General features: G+C 42.9%; 1 protein-coding gene and 1 pseudogene across 2 annotated transcripts; one reads left to right on the top strand and one right to left on the bottom strand.

Moving 5' to 3' along the window:
• Positions 1 to 1,426: 1,426 nt before the first annotated feature.
• On the top strand, positions 1,427 to 5,151 carry LOC148759077 (chloride intracellular channel protein 4 pseudogene; annotated as a pseudogene). The gene has a single exon (XR_016021993.1). The product of XR_016021993.1 is annotated as a chloride intracellular channel protein 4 pseudogene (transcript).
• A 6,292-nt stretch (positions 5,152 to 11,443) lies between these two features.
• On the bottom strand, positions 11,444 to 24,657 carry SDR9C7 (short chain dehydrogenase/reductase family 9C member 7). Its single transcript, XM_019742308.3, has 4 exons — positions 24,128 to 24,657; positions 20,711 to 20,969; positions 19,858 to 20,021; positions 11,444 to 12,883 (listed from the first exon to the last, which is right to left on the bottom strand). The coding sequence occupies exons 1-4, from the start codon at positions 24,426 to 24,428 to the stop codon at positions 12,666 to 12,668; spliced, it is 942 nt and encodes a 313-aa protein (XP_019597867.1). The 5' UTR covers positions 24,429 to 24,657; the 3' UTR covers positions 11,444 to 12,665.
• Positions 24,658 to 26,216: the final 1,559 nt, after the last annotated feature.

The raw sequence follows: 26,216 nt of genomic DNA on the forward strand, positions 1-26,216 counted from the left end.
TAAAATCTTTAAAAAAAGGGGGGGGGGGACTTAGAGATGTTAAGAAGTTTGCTCAACATCACCGAGTTACTCAATAGTAGACCAGGATTAGAATTTCAAGATTTCTGAGTCCATTTCCCATCAGGGGCATAAATCTTTTCTATGTCAACTAGTTTTATATGTCATGCTGGGAAGCTGCCAGGAAATCTAAGATTTTGTTTCTCAATAATCAGGTCAAAGATTATTTTCATTGCTGCATGAAATCTCTCTGGCTATCTTTCTAAATCTATCTGGTTTAAATAAACATTAAAATAAACTAGCTTTCCTGGATGATCACAAACCAATTTAAATAAGTAGGGTGAGGCAAGGAAGCAAAGTAGAGGGTGATCTAGAAGTCAGGTGAGAGGGTGGAAGGTAGAGCTAAACTTATCCTGGTTTGCACATTTGTAAATAATGCACAATGTAAACTAGCTGCCTGCCTAACTCTGACTCATTCCTTAATGTTAGTTCAGACACTACTTCTTCCAAGAAGCCTTCTCTCATCCTCCAAGTCTAGACTAAGTGCTACTGTCTTATATGAGTTCCTATTAACAACCTGCCATTATGCTCAACATACTTTATTATAAATGCTCATTTATTTGTGTCTGCTCCTTGGTAATGAAAGTTCCTCTAGAGTGGGAACTGTGGCATGATCGCCACTGCATCCTCAACCCCTAGCACAGTGCTGGGCTCTATAGTAGGTACTTACACAAATCAGTTGAATGAATGAATAAGGTATGGTCTTGGATTTTTGACACTTGGAGGAGAATGTCTTCAGCAGCCCCATCCAGGGCCTTCATTGGGGCACCTCAGATATAGGTTCCTGGTCTCACTGAAGCCAGAGTTGAATTGCTTTAGAAAGCAAATTTCCAGTATAACTACGTATACACACATGTGTGCATGTGTGTGCTTGTGCTTGTGCACACATACCTGTGCACGTGTGCAGTGGGGGAGATGGGGGAATGCGGGGGACTAACATGCTAAGGAGAACAAATACCACAGTGTAAGACTTCAGGAAGCTAGTTCTCTTGGGATTAAACTGACCAGCTTTGAGGGACTTGTTCTCTGTGGATCAGAGCCATTTAGGGCTCAGAATCAGTTGTTCTGAACCAAAGGTCAAAAAATACTTGCTGGAATCGTGCGCGAGGCGTGGGGTGGTGCTGAAGAGTCGAGGTTGGGGTGAGCTCGACCCCCGGACTGTCCAGGGCAGCGCAGCGCGGCAGGGGCCCACACCAGAGCAGCCCCGGAGCAGAAGCTGCCTCCGCTACCACCGTCTGTGCAGCCCAGCCGCGCTGGCCATGGCGTTGTCGGTGCCGCTGACCGGGCTGAAGGAGGAGGACAAAGAGCCCATCACTGAGCTCTTCGTTAAGCCTGGCAGTGATGGTGAAAGCAGAGGAAACTGCCCTTTCCCCAGAGGCTTTTCATGATTCTGTGGCTCAAAGGAGTTGTATTTAGTGTCACAACTGTTGACCTGAAAAGGTACTTAAAGCTTTCACCAAAACACCCAGAGTCAAACGCTGCTGGGATGGACATCTTTGCCAAATTCGCTGCATATATTAATAATTCAAGGCCAGAGGCTAATGAAGCATCGGAGAGGGGTCTCTTGAAAACACTGCAGAAACTGGCTGAGCATCTAAATTCTCCTCTCCCTGACGAAATTGATGAGAACAGTATGGAGGACATTAAGTTTTCCACACGTAAATTTTTGGATGGCAATGAAATGACATTGGCTGGTTGCAACCTGCTGCCCAAAGTGCCCATTGTCAAGGTGGTGGCCAAAAAATGCCGCGACTTTGATATTCCAAGAGGAATGACTGGCATCTGGAGATACTTAACTAATGCTTACAGCAGCGACGAGTTCACCAATACCTGCCCCAGTGACAAGGAGGTCGAAATAGCATATAGTGACATAGCCAAAAGACTTACTAAGTAAAATAACATTTATGAGAGAGATGCCTTCACATCTTTCCTTGACTAAGAATATGCTTTTCCTAACAGACTGCTCCTCTTCCTATAAAGTAGAAATTTTATTTTGCATGAACATGGCAGTTATCCAAGATTAGGATAAAGGATAGACCAGGTGTAGTAGCTATCTTTAAACATACACTCCTAAGCAGCATTGTTTTAAAATTTTATCCTGCCTACCTCCCCTCCCCCATATCCTCCTCTCCTCTAATTTGGAGACAGTTCACCAGAAACTTTTCACTTTAGAGGTAGTTTGCCATCTCTCTAGGGCCCTCATCATTGTGTCCATTCACTGTGGCAGGACTTTTGAGGTGCAATGTTTGTCAGTTAAAATAGTAACCATGACCTCATCAGTCAGCCCCAAACGGGTGCCTAATGCATGGTACAAGGAGTATTTATGTATTTTTTAGAATTTTATAATATTTAGTAAGAGTATATGAAAGGATGGCTACTGTATCAAAATACTGTTCCAACTTAGTCTATCCTGGATATGTACCAAGGGAGTTACCACCAGAGAAGAGAGCCTTCCTTCTACAGAAAGTCACTACAGATTTTGCTCTTTGACTTTGTACATGGATTTTTACTTTTCCTAAAAGCATTTATTCTTTATACCAGTTATAACATCTGACACTATGTAGAAGCTAAAAGTTTAGAGGGAGGGATGATAGTCTCAAGATCTTCCTCGAGCATTTTATCCATAGAAGAGAAACCATTGGGCACCTGATACTCTGACTAAATGTGTTTGTTTGTATGTATTTTGCCCAGTGCCATTCATTTGGAACATTATTGCTTTCTTCCTTTATTTTAAAAACCTCCTTTTTAGGTAAGCATAGACCTTACTGTTTGTAGATATTTTGAGCAACACTACATAAACTGATATTTAGTTGATTTAGCTATAACACAGTACAAAGATTAGTAGGGTAAAAATTAACACTTTACAGAAATTAACCTAAGGAATATAGGGTAGGGTGGGTTTGTCAAAATATCAAGTAGAATTTTGTCTCTAAAGCATATTTAATGTGGGTAATCTAAAGGATGCATTGTCCATCCTATATTAAAAACAAGATAAAACACACATACATTACCAGCTTTCCCCGTCCCACCCCCCTTTACTGTTAGACTTTGGGAGGAGGCTGGGTCACTCCTTTTGGACTAAATTATAGTTGTTGTGGTGAGTATGTTATTACCACCGTTTTGCCTAATCTCAATCATTGTGTTTCCTTCAATTAAATTTTTCTGCAGCCACATTGAGGAATAGCACTCTGCATGGTTGTTTATTTCTTTGAAATTGAAGTCCTAAACCAGGGATTATTTGTACTCTAACAAGGGAGGATGAACTTGGTGAAAATAAAACAAAAGTTTGCTATATATTTATTAATTTTTTAAACAAATTAGACTTTTTAAGTACGACTCCAGAGCCAGGGTTATAACTGTATTAATTTTTGGTAATTTTTTATACCTAACTTGTTTTAAGAAGTGCTATTTCTCATAGCCTGTTTTTGGAAATTTTGAATATATTTCTTTAAAATGGCAACGATTTTCCCCCTTGATAGGCTAACATTAAGAAGCACTGACTTTATGGAAGCAATCTGGTTTTTATAAGCATACTGCGTTTTTTTAACCTATCAGTAATTAGCTCAGTATAGAAAGATAAGAAAAGCTCCATATTGTATCCATTTGGCCCAGGGAGATTTTTTCTTTTTCTTTATCTTTCTTAGAGCTCCTTATAGCTGATCAAAAAGTTTGGGCACCCACCTTTTTGTAATTAAATACTGGATTGTGATTTATCTGGTTCCAGGAAGAAGCACTATCAGGTAATCTATTAAGAAATTCTATAGCAGTAGCTTCGATGAGTGAAAAATGTCACATTTGCACCAGTACACAGACAGCCATCGTCATTTTTCATCTATTTTTAAAATAGTGGTAACTTGGCTTTCAGGTGATATTGAACCTTTCCTCAAAGCTTAAAGTATGAAAAAGATTCAAAAGAAGGGGTGTCTATTCTTTCAAGTGAGTGGTTGGACTAAGTAGTGCACGATGTAGGGCAAGTGAGGAAAGAGCAGCATTTCTTAAAATACAGTGATGAAAAACACACTCTGAAACTCACCTGTGGAGTATTTTCGTCTTGGCTATTGTCTTTGGTTTTTTTAAAAATTTACCCCAGGATTACACTTGGCTGTCTCGATGTACAAGGAAGGCAGGTCTACCTGTTACGATTTTGATGGAGGCAGAATTATTTTTCTCTGTAGAAAGACAGATCTTTCTTATTACTTTATCAGGGAAGTTAATCAAATAGAGTTGAAATTGGCAAATGGACAAAAGCCAGTAAAAAGGATGATCCTAGAACATGCTCTTTACCCCGTCTTATATTTGTGGAAAGATCACAGCTTAAAATTGGTGGAGATTTGGGACATAAAAGTTTTCATGGCAATTCATGTAGTGTATGCATTGACATGATGGAATCATCTGATATTATTTCTGCAACTACTGAATCATTTCCCCCTTCATTTAAACCAATGAGGAGATGAGAGTCTAAATGGAAGCTATCACTATTTCCCAAGGGATTCTGAAAAAATTTTGTATTCAATAGTTGGAAAGCTTTCTACCATTTAAGTTGATATGACTTCCTTTTTTAAAAAATGTAAATGCAGATTTTCTGTACATTAGGCATTTTGACTTCCATTGAATTTTGAATCTCTCCAGAGTTGCATGTAGATAGCTTTCATTTCTGTGCATTTAAAATATCTATTTAGAAAATATCTACAAGGTAAAAATGATAAAAAATAGAAATGTATTTTTTCATGAACATTTTGCTACACATTTCATCAAGTTTATTGATTAACCAATTTCTTACACTGGTTATAATATTTGATTCAAAGAGAAGGGAGCATTCATTATTGATACACTATATGGGCTTTTTTATTCCATTCTTTACAAATTATCAAGGCTGGGGCTGTCAAAATTATATTTTTATCATGGAAAATAATTTCAACTCCCCAAGTCATAATGTTGAACAGAATTGGAGTATTTTCTTCAGAATTACTTGAAAAGGCAAATGAAAGCTTATTATAGAATGCTTGTATTTTCTTTTGTCTCTCTGGAACCAGTATATTGCTGGCAGCTATTGTATTAAAATAAAGTATATTTTCACTATCATAAAAAAAAAAATGCTTGCTGGACTGCTGGTAAATAAGAGTCAACAGTTTTCAAAGAACGTCTACCTTTAGTTTTCTTTGCTTAATAGAGCAATATGGACCCAGATTTCCTCAAGGATGTTATTACCCTTTCAGGGGTGAAATGACTATGCTAAATTTGCCAGGTTTTATGATGCAAGCTTTAACTCCAAAGTAGTGGGGGAACTTCGATCTATGGTGTGAAGAGAACGGCAAATCCTCTCCTCCAAAAACAAGTATAAAATTGGACAAATTTTAAAAACAGTCAAAAACAATAGTTCTCTGGAAATCAACAAAAGGTAAACAAAAAATTGGGAATCATTATTCATGGAAAACTGCTTTCTCTTCAGCAGGAATCTGTGATTTTCTCACTGAAACTGTTCCTACATCTCAAGAAGCAAGAATGCCAGAGCTGGCCAGAAAATTAGCAGCTTTGCTGCCAAAGGGTAGGCTCAATTTCAGGGAGAAGGTGAAAACACACCACAGAATTATCAGTAAAAGCACGACATGAATAGAAAAAACCCACAGATCTTCTAGTCTGAGCCTGTGGCTCTGATTGGGGCAAGCCACAGACCAATCAGAAATTTAGCAGTGAGATCCTGGAAATGAGAGAGTCATCGAAGGGCTGGAATAAGCTCTCCATATATAGCCCGCTGACTGGCACACTACTTACATGCATGAAGAAACTTGTGGGAGCCACGTTAAAAGCTAAAGCCAAGACTGACCTGAGAACTAGCTGAACTCTGAATGGCCTCCCAGGCTGTGACAAGCAAAAATGTCTCCAGACATTTCCAAATGTCCTCTAGCAGGAGTGGGGGAGCAATATTGCCCCTGGCTAAGAACCACTGCTCTAGAGCAACTATTAAGAAAATAACATTTTTTAAAAAGTTTTTAAAAATCAGAAGAGGAATTAAAAGGGTACACTAAAACTTTTAACACAAAAGGTGGCAGTAAATGAGGAACAGAACAAAAATAACGTAAGACCTAAAGAAAATGAATAGCAAAATTACAGATGTAAATCTAGTGACATCAATAACTGTGTTACTGTAAATAGAGTAAACTTTTCTATCAAAGGCAGAAATTGTGGAACGAGATACAAAAGCAAGACCCAACTATATACAGTCTATAAGAGACATATTTTAGCTCCAAAGACAACCAGATTGAAAGTTAGAAGATCAAAACATATATACCATGCAAATAGTAATTGTAAGAGAACTTGAATGGCTATATTAACTTACTTTAAAAATAGAAATATTACTAAAGACAAATAGGGACATTTTATAATGTCATTACATCTGGAAGGTATAAAATTTATAATGTATATGCACCTAATAACAGAACCTCAGAATAACTTGAAGCAAAATGAACAGAATTAAAAGAAAAACTATGCAACAAGTATAGTTGTAGATTTCAATGTTCCTCTCTTGAGTATTGACAAAAAACATTTAGACAGAAAATTAATAAAATAAGGAAACTTGAACATTATCAACCAACTTGATCTGATAATTATAGAACACTTTACTCAGAATACACTTCATTTTCAAACACACAAAAAAATTCTCTAGAATAAATGATATGCTAGGCCATAAATAAGTCTCAATAAAATGTGAAAGGTTGATCTCATACAAAGATTGTTCTATGACCATAGAGGAATTAAAGTAGAATTCAACAACAAGAAGAAATTTGAATGTCTCCCCACCCTGCAATATTTGGAAATTAAACACATGTCTAAATAATCCTTGGGTCAAAGAAAAACAATCATGTGGGAAATTAGAAAATATCTTAAATTAAATGAAAATAAAAGCAAAATTTATGGGATGCAGCTAACGCTGGGCTTACAGGGAGTTTTATGCTTTTTATGTGCTCAATATCATTAATTATCAGGGAAATGCAAATTAAAGCCATAATGGGATACCACTGCACACATACTGGTATGGCTATAATCCAAAAGACTGACAATACTAAGTGTTGGTGAGGGTTTAGAGAAAATAAAACTCTCACACATTGCTGGAGGGAACGTAAAATGATACAGTCACTTTGGAAAGAGTTTGGCAGCTTCTTAAAAAGTTAAACATACCGTAGGACCCAGCAGTTCCATTCCCAGGTATCTACTCAAGAGACGTGAAGACATATGTTCATATAAAAGCTATATGAATCTCACAGTAGCATTATTTACATTAGCCAAAAGCTGGAAGCAATCCAAATGTCCCTCCCTGGTGAATGGATAAACGAAATGTGGTATACCCATTTTACAGAATACAATTCAACAATAAAAAAAGACTGAACTACCGAGATACGCAACAATGTGGATAAGCCCCAAAACATTGTTCTAAGTAAAAGAAGTCAGACACAAAAGACTACATAATTGTATAATTCTATTTATATAAAATTTCTAGAAAAGGTAAACCTATAGAGACAGAAAGCAGATCAGAGGTTGCCTGGGGAGACTGGAGTGGAAATGGGAATTGACTTCCAACAGGCACAAGAGAACATTTTGGATGAAGAAAATGTTTTATTACTGGACTGTCCAATGGTTGCACAAATTGTATAAATTTAGTAAACAATTATCTAACTGTACACTTACATAAAGTTCAATGAGTGAATTTAAGGTATGCAAATGGTACCTCAACAAAACTGTTAGAAAAATAGAGACCACTCTCTAACTGCAAAGGAAGTAACTCAAAGACTAAAACTGATTGCTCATGAAAAATGTCTCAAAACTCGTCTCAATTCTCTGCCATTAAGAGAGGCTCGGGTACATTAGAAAGGGAGGATTCCTAGAATCTGAAAGTCCAGTCCAGTCCTCCTAGAGAAATCGCAACCATTTGGCCCATAGATTCAGAAATGCAATTATTAATCCTTTTGAACACCAAAGACTATAAAGGAAGCAGCTGTTGCTGAAGATCCCCAACAGGAATGGACTTATCTTGGGTGGCAGAGACTGCCAGCAGGGCCACAATATGCATTCTTCCCTTCATCCGTAATAATGAACGTTTTAGCTGAATGCATGGCTCTCAGAAAGAGAACCAAATTTTAGCCTGTCTTGTAGCTAGATGTGACAATGTGACTAAGTTCTGGCCAGTGTGTTATGAGCACAAGTGAAAAGAAACATCTGTGCTATGACCTTAAAGGGTAGAGGCCTGTCCTTCCTTGTCCCATTCCTGCGGGCAGGAGCCATCTTGGACTGTAAGATGGCATCGCAAAAAGACCAAAGGAGTTTGAGCCCCTATTACAAATTACAAATTTGTCTCTATCTAGTCTCTATAGCAAATTAATAGAGAGGAGACACCATACTATTCTAGATTTTTCCATGAGGAAGAAAGAAACAATTGTCTTGTGTAATTCACTGTTAATTCTGGTGTCTGTGACACATAGCTGAAACTATATCTTACAATAAAAGTACAATCTGTTGTGTACAATCCAGCAGCTATAGAATGTGGACAATAATTTCCGAATGTTTCCATCAACCATTCAGAAAGGAGGGAAGATGGGAAGGATGGAGGGAGGCAATAAAGCAGGAGGGATAGAGAGAGAAAGAGAGATATTTCTATCCAGCCATGATATCTGGAACATTTTCCTGCTGAGCAATGAGACCAGTATATACAGAGGATGCCAAAAAAATGTGTACACATTTTAAGAAAGGAAAAAACTGTATTAAAATTGTAATACAATGATGACGCTAGAATTCATTTGATTAACACCGTCTTTTGAGCAAACATCATACTACACAGTGCTACCATAATTCAATTCAACTTCAAAAAGTAATACATAGATAACATCTCTTAAAATGTGTACATTTTTTTGGGCATCCCCAGTATATATCTAGGGAGGATGGCTGTGACTGGCAAATCTCTCTTCATGTAAAGGAGAACAGAAGCCAATATGAGAAATGCAAGGAACTACTGAAGCCATCCTTCCCTGGTTCGAGGTCTGAGCCCAGAGCTCATGAAAAGCCCCCAAGAAAACAAGACCCTTACATATGCTGCCTACACAAGACTCACTTCAGATTGAAAGACACACACAGACTGAAAGTAAAGGGATGGAAAAAGATATGTCATGCAAATAGAAACAAACAAATAAACAAAAAGCTGGGGTAGCAATATGTATACCAGACAAAATAGACTTAAAAAAAAAAAAAAAAGCTATAACAGGAAAGAAAGAAGGACCCACTTATCCCACTTCTTGGTATTTATCCGAAGAAACCCAAAGCGCTACTTCAAGGAGAAGTGTGCGTCCACATGTTCATTGCAGCATTGTTTACAATGGCCAAGATGTAGAGGCAGCCTGTGTCCATCGATGGATGAATGGATAAAGAGGAGGTGGTACATATATACAATAGGATATTGCTCGGCCATGGAAGGGAATGGATTCTTGCCACCTACAACAGCATGGATGGACCTGGAGGGAATTATGCTGAGTGGAGTATAACAGACAGAGTAAGACAGATGCAATGTGATTTCGCTTAAATGTGAACTCTAAAGAACAAAATAAAACAGAAACAAATTCATAGACACAGAGAACATTTTGATGGTTGCCAGATGGGAGTGGGGTTGAGGGGGTCGGTGAATAATAGGAAGAGATTAGGAAGTACAAATTGGTTGTTACAAAGTAGTCATGGGGATGTAGGGTGTAACATGAGGAATACCGTCAATAATATTGTGATAGCATGGTACCGTGTCAGTTGGTTAGGGTATTTATCATGGTGATCACTTCTTTAGGTATATAAATGTTGAAAAATACAGTATACACCTAAAACTAATATAACATTGTATGTTAGCTATATTTTAATGAAAATCTTTTTAAAAAACTCTAGGAAAATACAAAAGCTATACAAAAAAGTTATGATCTTAATCTTAAATAAACTAAAATGTAATATTGAAGTAGATATTAATCTCTCAAATCCAAAAAATATCTCAACTATTAATGATGGGTGGCAGGATAGACCTCAGAGCAAAATATTCAGTCTTCTAGCATCTGCATAGGTACCTCTTAAATGTCTGCTGTCCCCATCTACATGCCCATATATCTGGTGAATCTCTACTGCCTTCCTGCCACAGTGAGACGGATGAGTTTTCTGTGAGGTCACCCAGGGCCTAAATGCACAATGTAGCTGCAATTCTTGAGTCTTTCCACTTCCCCAACATACTTCCAGAAAGTGAACCCTGGTGCCTCCTACTCTGGAAGCTCCAAATCTCACCTTCTTCTCTCATCAGCCAAAGTGAATCTCCTTATCTGAGGGGAAAGGCCCCGCTTCTCTGAGATAGTATATGCATACACAAGTCACATTTTCTTTTGCTTCTTCCCCAAATTCTGTAATTTCTCTAAAGATATTAGGATTGGGGAAACTAAAGCTGGAGAGAGTGCAAGAAATGTATTTGTTCTATTCTGTCAACTATCTCACCCTAGGTAAGGAAGTACTAAATTGGCTCCCTACCTGAGTGGGGAAAGTGAAACTAGGAAATCAAGGAGCAATGAAAATGTGTTAATATCTCAAAATTAACTAGCCATAGTGTCCCCGTAGTAAATTTTTGAGTCTTCAAAAAAGAAAATTTATTTTTGACCTAGATTCAACTCTTTCAATAGCATAGAATCTGAGTTTTGAATTTTCCCATTCTGTCCCATGATTAATCTAAACACTTCATGGCAATTTGCCCCCTTGTTAGTGATTGGTCCGGGGATGGACAAACTTAAGCGAATTTGGGTCAGTGAGGTTGAAGGGGAGCCTTGGTAAGGGCTCTGCGAAAGAAACTTCCTTGATCTTTAACGCCATAGAAAGACAGGCTCTTTCTTCTCCTATAAATTGTGAATGAGCAGAGTTCCCACTGCCACTGGCAGTCATACGACAACAATAAAGATAATTAAATTTATAGGTTCAAGCCAAAACTGTGGCTGGCCGAGCAAAGAAGCAGAAAGAAACTGCATCCTTGATGGCGTCATTCAGCGATGGGGTCCTGCCTGAATTCTTTTTTTTATTGTTTAAGCCAATGTAAGTTGGCTTTTCTGTTACTGGCTGCTCAGTGATTTCTACCTGATACAGAATTTGGTGCCAGGGATAGAAGTGCTGCAAATAACAGGCTCAGTGGATTGCATGGTGGTCCCCCAAAAGATATGTCTACATCCTAATCCCTGGAATCTGTGAATGTTACCTTATTTGGAAAAGGAGTCTTTTTCAGATGTAATTAAATTCCATTTTATTATTTTCAAGTTCAGCTGGATGTTAAAGAGACGCAAATTAAAGACATTTTCATTAAAAAATTCACATTTGACCTTTATTACATGACCATTCCTCAAGATCAAAAAAGTCTTTTCAATAGAACGTCATATGGCTCAGAACTTTAAGGCTTTTTAAAAATTTTTAGTTCAATGACTTATTTGACAGTGTTACTAATTTCAGAATTTTATTCTCCTATAATTAAAACCCTAGTCTGGGAACCTGAACACCTGAGTTTTGTCTTGGTCACCACACTGGGGGACTGGGTAGGTCACATCTTCCTCTGAGCATTAGTTACTTCTAGGGAACAATCAAAGTTCCCTAGTCCCTAGTGCCCAGCTACAGCAGAATCATGCAGGACCTTGTTTCAAATACAGATTTCTGGGCCCCATCCCAAGCCTACTGAATCAGATTTTCTAACATTGAGGCCTAGGAATCTGTATTTTTAATTAACCAGGCAATTATGATATACAGCCAAGTTTGGGAACAACTGAATTAGATGACCTTTAAGATTCTTTACAGCTCTAAGAATTTGATTTTCTCATTTCTGTTTCTTCTATCACTGTTTGTCCTAGCTCTACTACTAGATATTGTGCCAAAAAACAAAAACACAAAATAAGCCAAGACCGTGATTTAATCATGTTACATCCTTCCAACACCTACACAGTGCCTGGTATGTAGTAGGCACTCAATAAATACTTGAAGCATTAATCAATGATGATTAAATAAATGAACACTATTTCATGTGGACCCAATCACCTATGGATAGAGAATTCTAAAGAGAAAGAAAATATTATAAACTTCTGTCTGATATAATCTTGTACTCCCTGTCTGCCTTACTACATACTTCAAATAATGGGTTATGTGAATGAGGCTAATGCGTAGTTAGAGACCCAATAGGAAAGTGGTTGAGATTCTCCTGTGGGCTAGATTATGCCACACTATTTCCCGGTGGCCGTGATAACCGAGGGAGGCTCGTGATTCAGCAGGAGCTAGTTTTCCTCTCCTTGACTTTTCTAGGTCCAGAAAAAGCCATATCCTGAGTGGGTGACAGGTGTCCCTGGGGCGATGCTACAGGTCTTTGAACTTGCAAAGCCCACCTTAGGTTTCTGTGGGGCCCCAGTGAGTGGGAAGAGGCACTTCTCTTCTGTTAGAAGTTATCCACAAATTCGCCAGCAGTGGGTGTCAGCCAAGCACAGTGTCCACAGAACATTTGGTGCCACCTCTTGTGACCCCAAAGTCCCTTCTCCCAGCCCCCTCCTCTACACCCCACTGACCACCCCTTGGGCTTCCCCAGCTCAGACACTGTCTGCTGGCCTTGGAAGGTACCGGCTCAGGATGAAATCTGTCACAGGGGTGGGCAACTTAGCCAGGGGGAGGTAGAGGAGTTTGGCATCCAGGCCAGGGTTGTAGCGGATGCGAGGGCTCCGTGAAACAATGGCATGCTCCATGCTGTTGGTGACCTCTCTGATCCTTGGCTCTGCCAACTGCATCATGTTTTTTAACTTCTCCGTATCTGTTTGAGGGTACAGGAGAAGAAAAACAACAACATCAAAGGCTCTGTTATTCTACAGTAAAGACAGTTTCTTCTGAATTTCTTCCAAGCGCCCTTTCCATCAGATCGCTGATCTAACATTTCAGGCAGATCTACCACCCCGTCCATGTTGTGCCTTTCACAACCACCCTGTAAATAATCTTATTTCTCTTCCTAAATTCAAGAATTGTGTATTGAATTCCTACTATCGCATTACACTAGCACCACAAAAAAAGTGCCCATTTCTGACGCTTATTAGTTGGGTGACCTTGAGCTTTAACTGTCATCATCTGTAAAATGGGGATAACAATACCTGCCCTAGAGAATAATAAAGATGAATAACAGCAAGGTAGTCAGTGGGGGCAAACAGAATAGTGTATGTAAGTCCATAAAAAAATTGGAAAAAAATAAGTAAAAATATTGTCTGGCTGGCAGAATTCCTAGTCACTGGAGGTTTTTTACCTCCTAGAGTTCCCAAATTTTCTACAAAAGCATGCAGGGAAAAAATGTTATTAAAAAGTAGTAAGACTGCCCTTGCCTTGGTCATACGGCCATTGGGGGGCTCAAATGAAGTAAGGCACAGACAGGCACCTTGTTAAGGCTCTGACAGATGTGAGGGGTACTCTGCTACCCTGTGCACATGGGTGTGGAGATGGGTACAAGGCCCCCAAGTCCAAGTCAGCCAAAGCTCATCACACAAGTAGGAAACAAGGCACACGATATACTTATGGGCCTGATCTGCCCCTGTGCTCCTGGCCCATACTTCAATGAGAGCTCCAAGCACGCTGGAGAAAGTGGTGCCTGAAAGTCAGACTTTGAGATAAGAGATCGAAAGTTGAAAACAAAGAGGTAGCAAAATCAAGCTCGACTTTGGGGATGGTCTAGGAAGGCAAGGAATTCACCCCCTCTTTGCAGGACACTGGTGGGCTGTTGATGAGGACAGGACAGTGTTATTCAAGTGTCCTTAATCCCAACTTTGAGGAATTTCCCTTTCTGTTTCCTAGAGAGACAACAACTGTAGCGAAGAAGGTAAATTACATTTTGGGGTCCCCCAAAACAGCCATGCTGACTTAAAGCGATAATGTCTTAGGAAGCCTATACTCTGCCCTCCATCCTTGGGCCGGACAGAAAATCCACCACCAGCAGGTCCCAGGCAGGGAGGAGAGTGTCGAAGGACTCATTCAAGATGCTTCCTCAGAGCCAGGCAAAGCTGTGTGGACTGCTGAGGGTGACAGGCAGGCTGATGTGATGGGTGGCTTTGGAGCTAGGCTCTAAGAGATGGGGAGGACCGCATAGCCAGGGGTCGGAAGCTATCTGCGACATGGAAGTGGAATAAGGCACATTCTTCCATTGTTCTCTCAAATATTTGTTGTGCTCCTATTTTGTGCAGGGCAGCCTGTTAGGCATGGAGTGGGAAGGGGGACAGAGGTACCATTGAACCCCGTCACTCATCTGGATAGTGAGGAAGACCGTGGGCTTTGGATTCAGGCATCTAGGAAACATTTGTGTTATTGTGAGAATTAAGCCAGACAAAAATCCATAAAGTATCAGGGACCAGGCTTTGGCAGTTAGTATAGACCCAATAGTTGAGTTTCTGTTCCTTCCTCCTTCACCAGGGACAGGTCTTGGATTTCCGATCTAGTCCCTCCCCAGGAAGAGAGTGGAATTTTTTTTGTGGTCTCCCTGGCAGGAATAAAATGAAGAAAAACTTGACAGGTGGCTGTGTTGCTCCTAGGCTGTGGCTAAACTCCAGGCTTATTAGGATTTGAATGCTGGGCTCTGTTCACGTGCTGGTCCCCTCTGGTCACATGATTCTGTGTGCTGCTTCTTTGGGAATGTTCCCATACTAGGTTGCTATTAACTAGCCATTGCCAATATAGTTCTGTTTTGGGGATAGTTAAATATCACTCCAAGATACCTAGCCTGTCCCAGGGTTCCCAGGCCAGGGGACTATTTGGTTGACCACAGTAACTTGCTGGAGTTTGTGCTCAGTGGTGATGTGTGACCACTCCTAAATATTTCTTCAGTCTGTCTCCACAGCACCTGCTCCCCGAAATACTACCCCCCCCACACACACACACACACACTTCCCACAGCCACCAAGACTTCTAACTCATGCCTTTGTCATTCCTTCACTGGGTTTCTGTAATAGCTTCCCATCATGCCTTTGTCATTCCTTCACTGGGTTTCTGCAATAGCTTCCCATCATGCCTTTGCCATTCCTTCACTGGGTTTCTGCAATAGCTTCCCATCATGCCTTTGTCATTCCTTTACTGGGTTTCTGCAATAGCTTCCAAGCTGGTCTCAGGTCTCTACCTTCATCCTTCCCACAGCAACACAAATCTGATCAGGTCATTTCAGAGTCATTTACTTAAAAGGTTCTCCAACGTTTCTGGGATAAGAGTCATACTCCTTAGTGGAGCTATCAAAGCCTTTTATGATCTGACTCCTAATCTCTCCCAGCCTCATCCCTACCACAACCTCTTCATATTTCTCTTAGGCCAGACTAGTTCTAACAGTGATGGCTGAGGTTTGTTGAGCTCTCCTTAGGGGCAGGATGAGTAGCCTCGGAAATTGACCACCTCCTCCAGGATACAATGCAAGGTGCCTCACTGATTACACACGTAACAAGTGACTGAATATGGCACCTGACGCTGGAGAAAAACAAGAAATCAGCCTCATCCAGCTTGGCGAATCCCTATGACAGGGACCTGATCTTTAGCTAATTATAATGTCATTATAATCTCATTTTCATTGCGATTATTATGGCTCCCAGCATGTATCTGATACCATGATAGTTCCAGAGGAGCAACATAAGGAAAGAAAAGCAAGAAACAGAGGGTCCCGCCCAGAGAGAAGAAACTGATGAGCCATGTCAATGGGACATTGCCAATTCCTGCCTCCCAGAGATATAAATACCCCTGGTCAGGACTTCCTGGGCGTGACTCCATCTCTGACTTGTTCCACATTTCCCTCTCAAGGGTGTACTTTCGTTTCAATAAACTCCTTCTGCTTTCCTGCATTTGTCTTGCTCTTGAATTCTTTCTTCCATGGAGACCAGAACCTGGTCACCGCTGCTCCGGGATGAGTCCTCTCTGGGACTCCTCGTGAGCCTGCAGTGACATTATTATATGTCCGAGCTGAGTGCTTTACATTCTTGTTTAATTCTCCAAACAGTCTGTGAGAGAGGAATTATACTTTGTAGTGAAGAAACTGAAGCTTAGAGAGTTGTGTAACATAGAGGACGGCTGTAAGCTAAACTCTGAATCCACACTTGCCTCCAAAAGCACGCAGTACTGTCAGGTCTCCAAAATGCTGTTCATGCTCTTCCCTCTATGGGAAATAGCTGCCATCTTTTTCTTTTTTTGAGAACTCTTATTCACTCTTCAAAACTCACTAAGTCATTCGTCTTCACCTCGTGAAGGCCTTGCCACCGCAGAATTAAGATTCAATACTGTTGCCTTGTATGTATGTCCATCGCTGCATGATACTCTGTGTGGTGTTGTATTTGCTTTTAGATCTCCTCAACTAGCTTCCCAGAGACATCTCTGTATCCCCATAAACACCAGTTAAAGTGAAGTGAAAATTAGAACACTTGGAAAAAAATTTAATCTAAAAGTAGTCAAATGGCTGCCTGAAAGTTTTCCTCTGCACTCATGGGGCAGATGACAGATGCATCAACACATGGTATTTTACTACTCTTCAGAAGAATGATAGCAGCTTTTGACGTGGTTTTCAGAGGAAGTTTGCCTTTCTCCATATTCTTTTATGTTCCACAGGAGATTACAACTTCTGCCTGCATTGAGCCACTTCACATACTTAGAAAATGGCCTTGTGAGATTTTCAGACACTGGTTGAATCTGTGTTTCACCTCAGCCCCACAGTGTTCCCATGAATAATTTGGACCACTCTTGGCTAAGGGAGAGTTTTAGGGGGATCTCACAGAGGATATATATTATCCCCCCCACACACACACTCCCCACATCTATTTCCCTTAAGCAACAGCTACAGATTTTTCTTTAGGATCTTTGCCTCTGCCAGTCTGAGTTCTTTGGTCTGGACGGAGCACATGACATAGCCTGAGCCAATCAGATCTTCACATTCCCCCGAGCACAGTGATGGGCTCAGAGTTGGGTACATCCTACAGATCCCTCTGATCCTGCCGTTATAGGCCCACCAAGTCAGAGTGAATCTTAGGCCTTTTAGGGGAGCTACTGAAAGGACTATCCCTGGGAGGAGGTGAGGAGATGCTGCAGCCACGTGACCTCCACAGGGAGTGCTTGTGAGACTGGAGTCGCGACAAAAGCAGCAGAGCCAAGAAATAGGGTAAAACCAGGTCCTAACAACATCATCTGCAGACTGGATTAGACTATAACTGAAGCCCATATCCCTCAACTTTTTAGTCATGAGTGCCAAGAAATTCCTTTTCTGCTTGAATAATTTGAATTGGATTTTCTATTATCACTGAGAAAGTCCAACTGATGTAAATCCTTAGGACTTTTTTTCTCCTCAGAGAACTCTAATATGTTCAGAACTAAAAGATTACTTACTTTAAGTAATACTACTCTGAATATTTTCCCCTAAATCAATAAATGAATGATATTTTCATCCACCAGGTTCCTTGAATTATAAACCTAGCACTTTTCCATGATGGCGTCCTCTCCCTCCTAGTGCTAGCAGGTCTAATATACACCTGGAATCTCTCAACTTCTTTTCATTTTCTCCACCTTTTATCTAGTCCAAACCAGCATCATGTCTAGCCTGGAATACTGCAGCAACCAGAGCAGTCTTTCATAATCACAAATCAGATCACATCCTGAATCCTCATTGCGCTTTGCTGCTCTAATTTATCCTGTGTGCCTCCGTTCCCCCACCCTCCGTCATTCTTAAAATTCCTCTAAAGATTTTTCTGCCTCAGGGCCTTCCTACAAAAATTTCCCTGCCTATCGTCCCTTTCCACTTTTCAGTAATGCCTAACTTATACTTCCCCATAGTCAACTCAGAGAAGCCCTCCCCTATGTTATCATCTAAACTGGAGCCCCAACTTCCAGCCCCATTCTTCTTTCATAGCTCTGTGTTTCTCTCCATGGCACTTATACACATTTGCCATTAATTGTGTGTGTGTGTTTATTAAGATCTGTCTCCTCTACTGGGCCTAAGCTACAGGCAGTGAGCTGTGAGCCCTGACACGTGGTCTACTCTCACTCCTTAGCCTCACACAGTGTCTGGCAGGTGGTGGGCTTTCAATAAAATGTGGATTAAGTGAATAAATTTTCATGGTTTTGGTGTCTTGGCTTTTTACTCTGGTGATGTATGATGTTCAGGAGAGCATCACACTAAAATAAACTCCTCTGGACAGTTAGATACCTGCCATGGATTTGATTGAGTGATTACGTTTAACCCATCCAGGGTTTCTGGGTATATTTTAAAAATTCATTACTTTGGATTTTGGATAATTACTATCTAAGCATCTATTTTTGCAATATAAGAACTGATAGCTTATAAGTACCATGCTGTCTGAGGGAGGATTAAAAACCAAACTTTTATATCAAATTGGTCTTACCAGGGACCAGGTAATCTAGGCATTTTATACATATTAACTTGTTGCATTCTCATAACTCATTAAAGATGAAAAAACAAGGTAAGCAGGAGAGCTGAAATTTGCACTCAGACAGCCTAGATTCAGAGCCTAAGAGCTTAACCACAACAGTAACTGGTCTTCCAGGGAATTTCATAGAAGCCAAGTAAAAAAAGAAGAAAAAATCTGGGTTAAAGAAATATGTCACTAGACCGTTGAGGTCCAAAGGGAGCAAGAAAGGGGCTGAGAGCCTGGCTACTTCACTCTGGCAGAAGAGAACCTCCTGAATCAGCAAAGTACCAGCCCCACCTTCTTGGCTGGTGGCCAGGTCAAGAGAAGCAATTGGAGAAGTAAGTTGCTAATTTTGTCAGTACCAATTTCTATTGACAAGGGTGTCTTTCACAAAGGCAGCTACAGAGGTGGCTCTAAGGTGCTGAGAGCCAGAGAAATGGAGAGAATAGGAAGTCTTCTGAATCATCCTCTCCTGAAACCACACTTTCTGCTTCGAGATTACATGATCTGAGTGAATGCTGGGCCTTGTGGTCCTCAAAGTGGCCACCTCTCTCCTCCCACGGGTGCTCCACTAGGTCCTGTGGCCATTCATCCTCCACTGCACCCTCAGGCCACCCCCTCCTCTTGAGCCCCAATAGTCAGGGCTCCATTCATCCCTCAAAAACTGGAAGAACTGCCCAAGGTTTGGGGGCAGTATAACAAACAGCTGTGATGTGCCACCTCTACTCTCCAAAAACACCTGAGCTTCCCAGGAGACCCTTAGCTCAGAGAGGAAGAGAGCTGCCGAGAGCCTCTTCCCTTTACATACCGTACTCGTACGCTCCTTTTTCTCTTTATTGATTTAATAAGCACTTAGTGAGTGCAAGATATTTCACAAATATTAATTCTCATAGCAGCCTTGTGAGGTAGGCACTATCATTAACTTCATTTTATAGATGAGAAAACTGAGACATAGGGCAACAAGGTAACACGCCCAAAGTCTCCTAGCTGGTAAGCGGTAGAGCTGGGATTCAAACTCAGGCAGTGTGGCTCGAGCAGCTGTGCTCTTAATATCTTCTCTGTACTTCTGTCAGTACATTTTCACCTAATTCACCAAGGTAATGATGTTTTGGGGGTCAGGTGCCAGGAGTGGGCAGTATCTCTCCTAACACCCCATCTTCCCAGCAACTATGGTTCTGCCACACACTCCCAGCAGTTGCCAACTTGGTCTTTGTTCTTAACCCCCAGCATTGCCACTAGTTGTTGAACGTTGTGCCCATAACCCCTCTGAGCCTGCATCCCATCACCTATAAAATGAAAGCGGGTCAATGGCCCCCAAGATCTCCCTGTGCCCCCTGGAGGCCCCTCTCCCTCCCAGGGAACTCACAGATACAGAAGTACTCCTCTCCATAGCTCTCCCGGGTCTCCTGAGGCAGCCGATCCCACAGCTTCTGCAAGCGTGACTCCATGTTCTCTTTGCCCAAAATGGCTGTCCGATAGTTTCCTGGCTCAATGATGCTGACTTTCACCCCAAAGTAGTGGAGTTCACGCCTGGGAAAGAAGAGCTGGACTTAGTCTGGGGCCCCAAGATGGCAACGGGTCATCAGGGAGAGTCACCTCCAACACCTCTAGAGGGACTGATCTCCCCAGGAACCTAGAAGTGCTCTCCCAAACCCTGCACCAGGCCAGGCTTTGGTTTCATGCAAATAAGCCCTGTCATGGAGCCTCAGCCCTTTCCCAAGCCTGGTCTCTGGGCAATTCGCATTAGGCAAACCCAGACGGAGGAAGTTAACAGAGAATCTAGACCAAAGCCTTTCCTCCCACCAGGTCCCCCTCACTCAGCCCCACACCCAACACTCACATGGCAAAAGGAGTGAGAGGCTCAATGGGAGGCTTGCGTCCCCCTCTGAGGGTCTCCCACAGGCACATCTGCCCCCAGTCCTCTCTGTTTGGGGGACAATCCCTCCTACAGGCCCAAATAGGGTTTTATTTATTCTGGGACAGCTCAAGGGCAGGCAGGAAGATAGCCTCCTATCACCTCACTAGTCTTCTCATCCTGTCTTCTCTCGGTCCTTGGGGAAAGCCCCCTGAGGGCTAGCCTTCTTCCTGCTGCTGTTTTATCTTCCTCCCATGAGAACTCCCTGCCCACATTCTGTCATTCCTCCAGCCCCAGCCCTCTCATTCTGAGGTGAAACCCCAGGACTCCCAACCAGAGTTGTTTGGCACCGGGGCCCAGTCACCTGATGCTGTCCGAGAAAGCCTCGACGCCAAACTTGGAGACGCAGTAGCCACCACCAATGACAGCCACACGACCACCAGAGCTGGACATGTTGACAATCCTGCCCCGTGCTTTCTTGATCATGGGCAGCATGTGGAGGGTCACTTCAATCAGTCCCACCAGGTTCACATTGATCACCTTCACAAAATCCTCCTTGGTCAGCCATTCGTTGGGACCACTGGGCACGCCCACACCAGCGTTGTTCACCAGGGCCCAGAGGCCTGGAGGCAAGACAGAGGGAGAGAGAACCACACAGAAATCAGCACTGTCTCTGGAAAAGCATCCGGGTCTACTACCCAGTGGCACAAGACAGCCAGCCTGGGGCCTGGGTGGGGAGCTATGACAGCCCAAAGGAACATGTACTTTTGCTAATTAGTTTTCCCTAAAGGGGCACTTTTTCTGTTTCACACAGTCTGCCAGCTAGCTGGGCCCTGTACCAGGTAACACTCCAGGCTTTAGCTAATACATCTAAGCTATTAGCTCTGGGAAAAGAGGTATAATTGTCACCCCAATGGATAAATGTTTGAATTTCTTCCCCCATTATGCTTCCCCCTCTATATTCATCTAAGCATAAGAAACCAAATCTATTACACACATTACCAAAATCACTCCATTCGTTCACCCATTCACATATCCATCCATTCATTCATGCATCTGTTCTCTGTCAGCTACAGAGGACGGTATTCGTGACATAAAATGAACACGACAGTGTTTTATCACTCAAGGAGCTCACAAACCAGAGAAGAAATAAATAACAGTTATAAATAAATATATGAAATATTTAAATAAAATAATTATGGAAAAATGTGAAAAAGGCTCTCTGAGATAATTAAATTGAATTGGTATAAACGGAGAGAAATAATGCTAAGAATTGTCATTCAACTCTGCAGGGACCCAGGCTTGAAGAGCTCAAATTCTAGTCCTGATTCTACCTGCAGCCTTGGACAAATCACTTGTCTCTCTGGGCCCCAGGTTCTTTGTTGACTGGACTAGAACAGTTGTTTCTAGCCTGTGGTTTGCAATCCTGAGAGTTTCTAGGCTGAACCCCAGAACCTGCTAAGGGAGGGAGATGCAGGAGAAGCTCAACTTTCATTTGTTTTACATACTGAGCTTCCAAGTAAAATTCCATTCGGAGGCAAGTGTTTGATGCTAAAACATGTTGGAAAAGCCTCTAAATGATCGCCTAAGGATGCCTTCCAGCTCCTTCATTCAGGGATTCCATGAGCTTCTTGCCTTGGTTTCTTCCCTTCCCAAGCCCCGTGCCACCACCCCACCCTGGCCTCTGCAGCCTCCTCTGGGCACACTTCCCACTCTCTCTTGAGGGCAGTTCTGGATATAAGCACCACTCGCTCGTGGTCCAGCCTTTCCCGTTGGCCTGGCGTCCACACAAAAGCTCTGCCCCCACCCTATCGTCCTGCCTTCCTCCAATTAGAGAGCCCCCAGGAGACCAAATGACTGGTAGGACTCAGAACATTCCCAGCTAAAGGAGACCCTCTTGTCTTACAGAGGAGACAATGAGGCTTTTGAGACCAAAAGCCTATAAAACCCAAGTGATCTCCACCTGGGGAGCAGGAACACATACTCCCCACTTCCTCTAATCATCCCTGGAAATGGCTCTGCCTGCTTGGAAACCAGGACAATCTTAATTTTTTTTTTCTGCAAAGAGCAACTGCAGAAGTGTCAGAGCAGTGTGAACAGCTTTAGGGTCAACCTGTCATGTCCAGAGCACTCAGGGGCAATAAGAAGGCATACCAAACCTTACCTCCATTTCCCAGTGGGGTAGGTAGAAGAATGTCCCCCCAAAGATGTGCCCATACTAATACCTGGAATTTGTGAATATGGTCGATTACATGGGAAAGAGGAATTAAGGTGGCAGATGAAATTCAAATAGCTAATCGACTGACCTTAAAATGGGGAGATTATCCTGGATTAGCCTGGTAAACCCAGTATAATTACAGAGATCCTTCTAGTGGAAGAGGGAGGCAGGAGACAGAGAACCAGAGAGATGCAGTGTGAAAAGGACTTGGCCCAAGCTTGCAGGCCTTGAAGTCAGAAGAAGAGGGTCACGAGCCAAGGAATGCAAGCAGTCTCTAGAAGCTGGAAAAGGCAATGAAATGGATTCTCCCCTAGAAGGAACACAGCTACCAACACCTTGACTTTAGCACAGTGGGACTCGTTTTGGCCTTCTGACCTCCAGAACGACAAGATAATAAATTTATGTTGTTTTAAGCCACTAAGTTTGTGTTAATTTAGTACAGCAGCAACAGGAAACTAATATACCCAGTGAATCATTAACAGAAGTGGCTCAGGGCTGAATCTAGGGCGCTGGGCGAGGCAGCTTATTGAAAGAGAGACTCACTCTTGCTGAATTATTCATTACTTAGTTCATCCAACAAATATTTGGCAACTTACTAGATGCCAGACACTGTTCTAAGTAAGTACTAAGAATATATATGAAATAAAATGCACAAAAAGCCCTGCCCCCCCCCCAGAAGCTTTATTCTAGCAGGGGAAATAGACAATAAATAAGAAAAATAAATAAACAGTATTGGATAGTGGATAGTGGTAAATGTTAAGGAGAAAAATAAAGCAGGGAGTTACTGTCTGGCTCCTCCTGGGCCCAGGGCTCTCCTGGCCCCACCTGTGTGCATGGACCCCAGACTAGTTCCCTTGGGAATCAGGACTTCCCCTAGGCTGCTGCTTCTGCAACAGAACCACCCTGTTCCTCCCGCCCCTGTGCCCACGCACTGCATGCAGGAAGCTCCCTGGGGAGGTGCCCATGCAGTCCTGGTCCAGCCCCAGCCCACAGCCTCCTTTCCCAATAGCAGCCACTCTGACATTGGTACTTATCCTGAGGTAAACCCAAAATCCACCATGATGTGAGGAAAAGGACAGATCACTCTCTCCCCAGCCTTCTAGCCTGACATAGTCAAAGAGAGCAAATGCCCCCACTCAGGGAGTCCAGTCTCCTATTCCCATCCCCTTCCCTCCAGCCTGATTCCGATAAGCAGTGCACTCACATTTCTGTAGGAGCTGATAGTCAGGACAGCTAAAGTTCCAGAGAGACAACTCCATTTTTAGAGGTTTGGACATACAGAACACATCTTCTGTCCCCGACTACCTATGGCAACCTCCTTCCATCCCTCTGAGTTTCTGGGAGAGAAAACTTGCTTGGGAAATTACCCCTTCATGCGGACAGAATAAACCATGCAGCGGCTTCCAGTCCTACTGAGCCAGAGCCCCAGTCCCTTTCTCTACATCTCCTCTCCCACCTCATCTGAACAACATGGTCCCTGATAACTGTCGGATAGATGCCTCTGGGAGGAAGAGAGAAAAAGAAGAAGAAACTGAGAAAGCCAAAGAATGTAATTTGCCCCACCTTGCTCTCCCACTTGGTCCCTCACCCACTGGGCTGCTGCCTTGATGCTCTCGGTCTTGGTGACATCCAGTAGAGTGGTCTGTAGACGGTAGGAGGTATCTTGCCGAAGTTTGTGGGCCCCGTCCTCAGTGAAACAAGCAGCCAGCACCCGCATTCCCCGATCAACCAGCTGCTTGGCCAGCAGGTTCCCGAAGCCCGAGTCACAGCCCGTGATGAAGACGTACTTGTCTGAGAGGTTGCGGACAAGATTGCAGTTCTTGAACCAGCGGTACATAAAGGAGAGGTCCGTGAGAGCCGCCATAGGGCAGGGAGGAGGTGATGGTCAAGAAGGATTGGGCTCAGGAGACAGTGGGAGAGGCTGGTCCTCTGAGCCCCAGCTGGAAGTGTGCTGGAACCAGCTGAGAAGAAGAGCTCCCCTCCTTTCCACTGCTGGCAACAGACACAAGGCCCCTGAGTGAGCCACTCTATAATTTTTATAGGTGGATGCATCACCACACCAATTAGCCCAGATGCAAGAAATTCAAGTCTAACCTGAAGCCTTGTCACTTCAGACAGCCCTGGCGGGTGACTCTCTCTCTCCTCTAGCCCTGATGGGTGAAGGTGCCAAGGATGGGAAAGACCCCAGTAGTGAGGTCGGTGCTGAAGGTGGCTCACCTGGGTGGGCTGAGCAGGGCAAAGGAGAAAGGAGGACTCAGCCCAGACATGCCCCCTGGAAATCCCCCACCTCTGGTCCAGGGATCAAAATCATTTGTCATGGTGCAGGCATGTAAATAAACTTAATTTTTATTTTCTGGGGAAAAACATTAAAGCAAATGCATTAATGTAAAACAAACAAAATTGGGGTGTGTGTTTTTTTGCCCTCCAAACCCCCAAAGAAATGAGTTCTAGATTATTAGTTCTTTGGAATTCTCCGTCCTTAGGTGAATCTCCTTTGTGAGAGATAATGAAAAATGAAGGGTTTCTCTCAGGATAGCTATGCCTCCATTGCCCTGAATCAGAGGTGGCAGGGAAGCTGGTGATGTGCCTCAATTCCCAGAAAGACTGAGGCTCAAGGCCTGGGCCCTTGGCAGGTGATACTCAGATCACCAATGAGGAGCCTCCACTGTATTCCAAGCAGGCCCAGCTCTGGCCCTCACCCAGTGACCAGGCAAATGGAGGGAATCAGGGACTGAGGACATATCAGCAACCTTGGGGCAGGGACCCCACTGGGCATTTTCCTTCCATCCCCAGGATCAGACACACACTTGGTGATCTGGTGAGCTGAGGAGCCTGAAGCAGCGTGGGAGGGTGGTGACAGTGGAAGGAAGGGACTATGAAGTCAACTGGTACCATGGCTAATTGGATGTGCAGAGAGAAGGGAGGCCAGGAGTCAAAGTGATTCTAAGGTATGGGGCTGATAACAGGTAGAACCACAGCGGACAAGAGAAGTCAGGAGGGGGGACACTTTGGGCATAGGGAGAGAAGGCAAGAGAAGAGAGAGTTCTGATATGAATATCAGTGAAATGAGGTCTTGCCAGATGATGAGGATGGGTCCTTAGTTTCCCAGGCAGCTGCAGAAAGGGCCTGGGTTTGAATCTTGGCTCTGAGATGGGATAACATATGGGAGGAGCAGAAGACTAGGGCCAGCGACTTGAAAAGCTCTCAGCGTCAGGACTTAGAGGGGAGGGAGAGATTCCAGACAATGGGGCAAAGAACTCACAGAAAGGTAGGAGGGAAACTGGTAAAGGAAGTAAGGATATGAGACAGAGGTATGAGTAGTGAGGGACCACACCCAGGATTGCCTAAGGTGCAGGGACAGAATGATGCTGAAATCTACAGTGGTTCTTTGGATAACCTCTGGGGTCACCATTCCTCAGGATGAGCATGGTTACCAGCTCATCCCCACGGACCCAGGGCCAACTGTCCACACCTTCCCTCTCTAAAGGGTATGACACAGAAATGGGGTCACAAAATTCCCAGAGTGAAGATACAAGGATGCATCTCTATGTTCCACTATCTACCAAGGTTGGTCAGCTCCAGAATCGGATAGCAGGTGTCACTTGGAAAAAGCCAGAGACCTTGGCCATTCTGTACCAAGGGTGGTAGGAGT

This window comes from Rhinolophus sinicus, chromosome 1, assembly GCF_057876585.1.
Source record: "Rhinolophus sinicus isolate RSI-liver-muscle chromosome 1, RSI-T2T, whole genome shotgun sequence".
Taxonomy (NCBI): domain Eukaryota; kingdom Metazoa; phylum Chordata; class Mammalia; order Chiroptera; family Rhinolophidae; genus Rhinolophus; species Rhinolophus sinicus.

Excerpts from the sequence above, each read along its gene's own strand:
- SDR9C7 (XM_019742308.3), bottom strand. The coding sequence starts at position 24,428 with ATGGCGGCTCTCACGGACCTCTCCTTTATGTACCGCTGGTTCAAGAAC. Across the intron at positions 20,022-20,710 it reads GCTTTCTCGGACAGCATCAG|GCGTGAACTCCACTACTTTG; the intron begins GTGACTGGGCCC and ends CTTCTTTCCCAG. Across the intron at positions 12,884-19,857 it reads AGAGGAGTACTTCTGTATCT|ATACGGAGAAGTTAAAAAAC; the intron begins GTGAGTTCCCTG and ends ACCCTCAAACAG.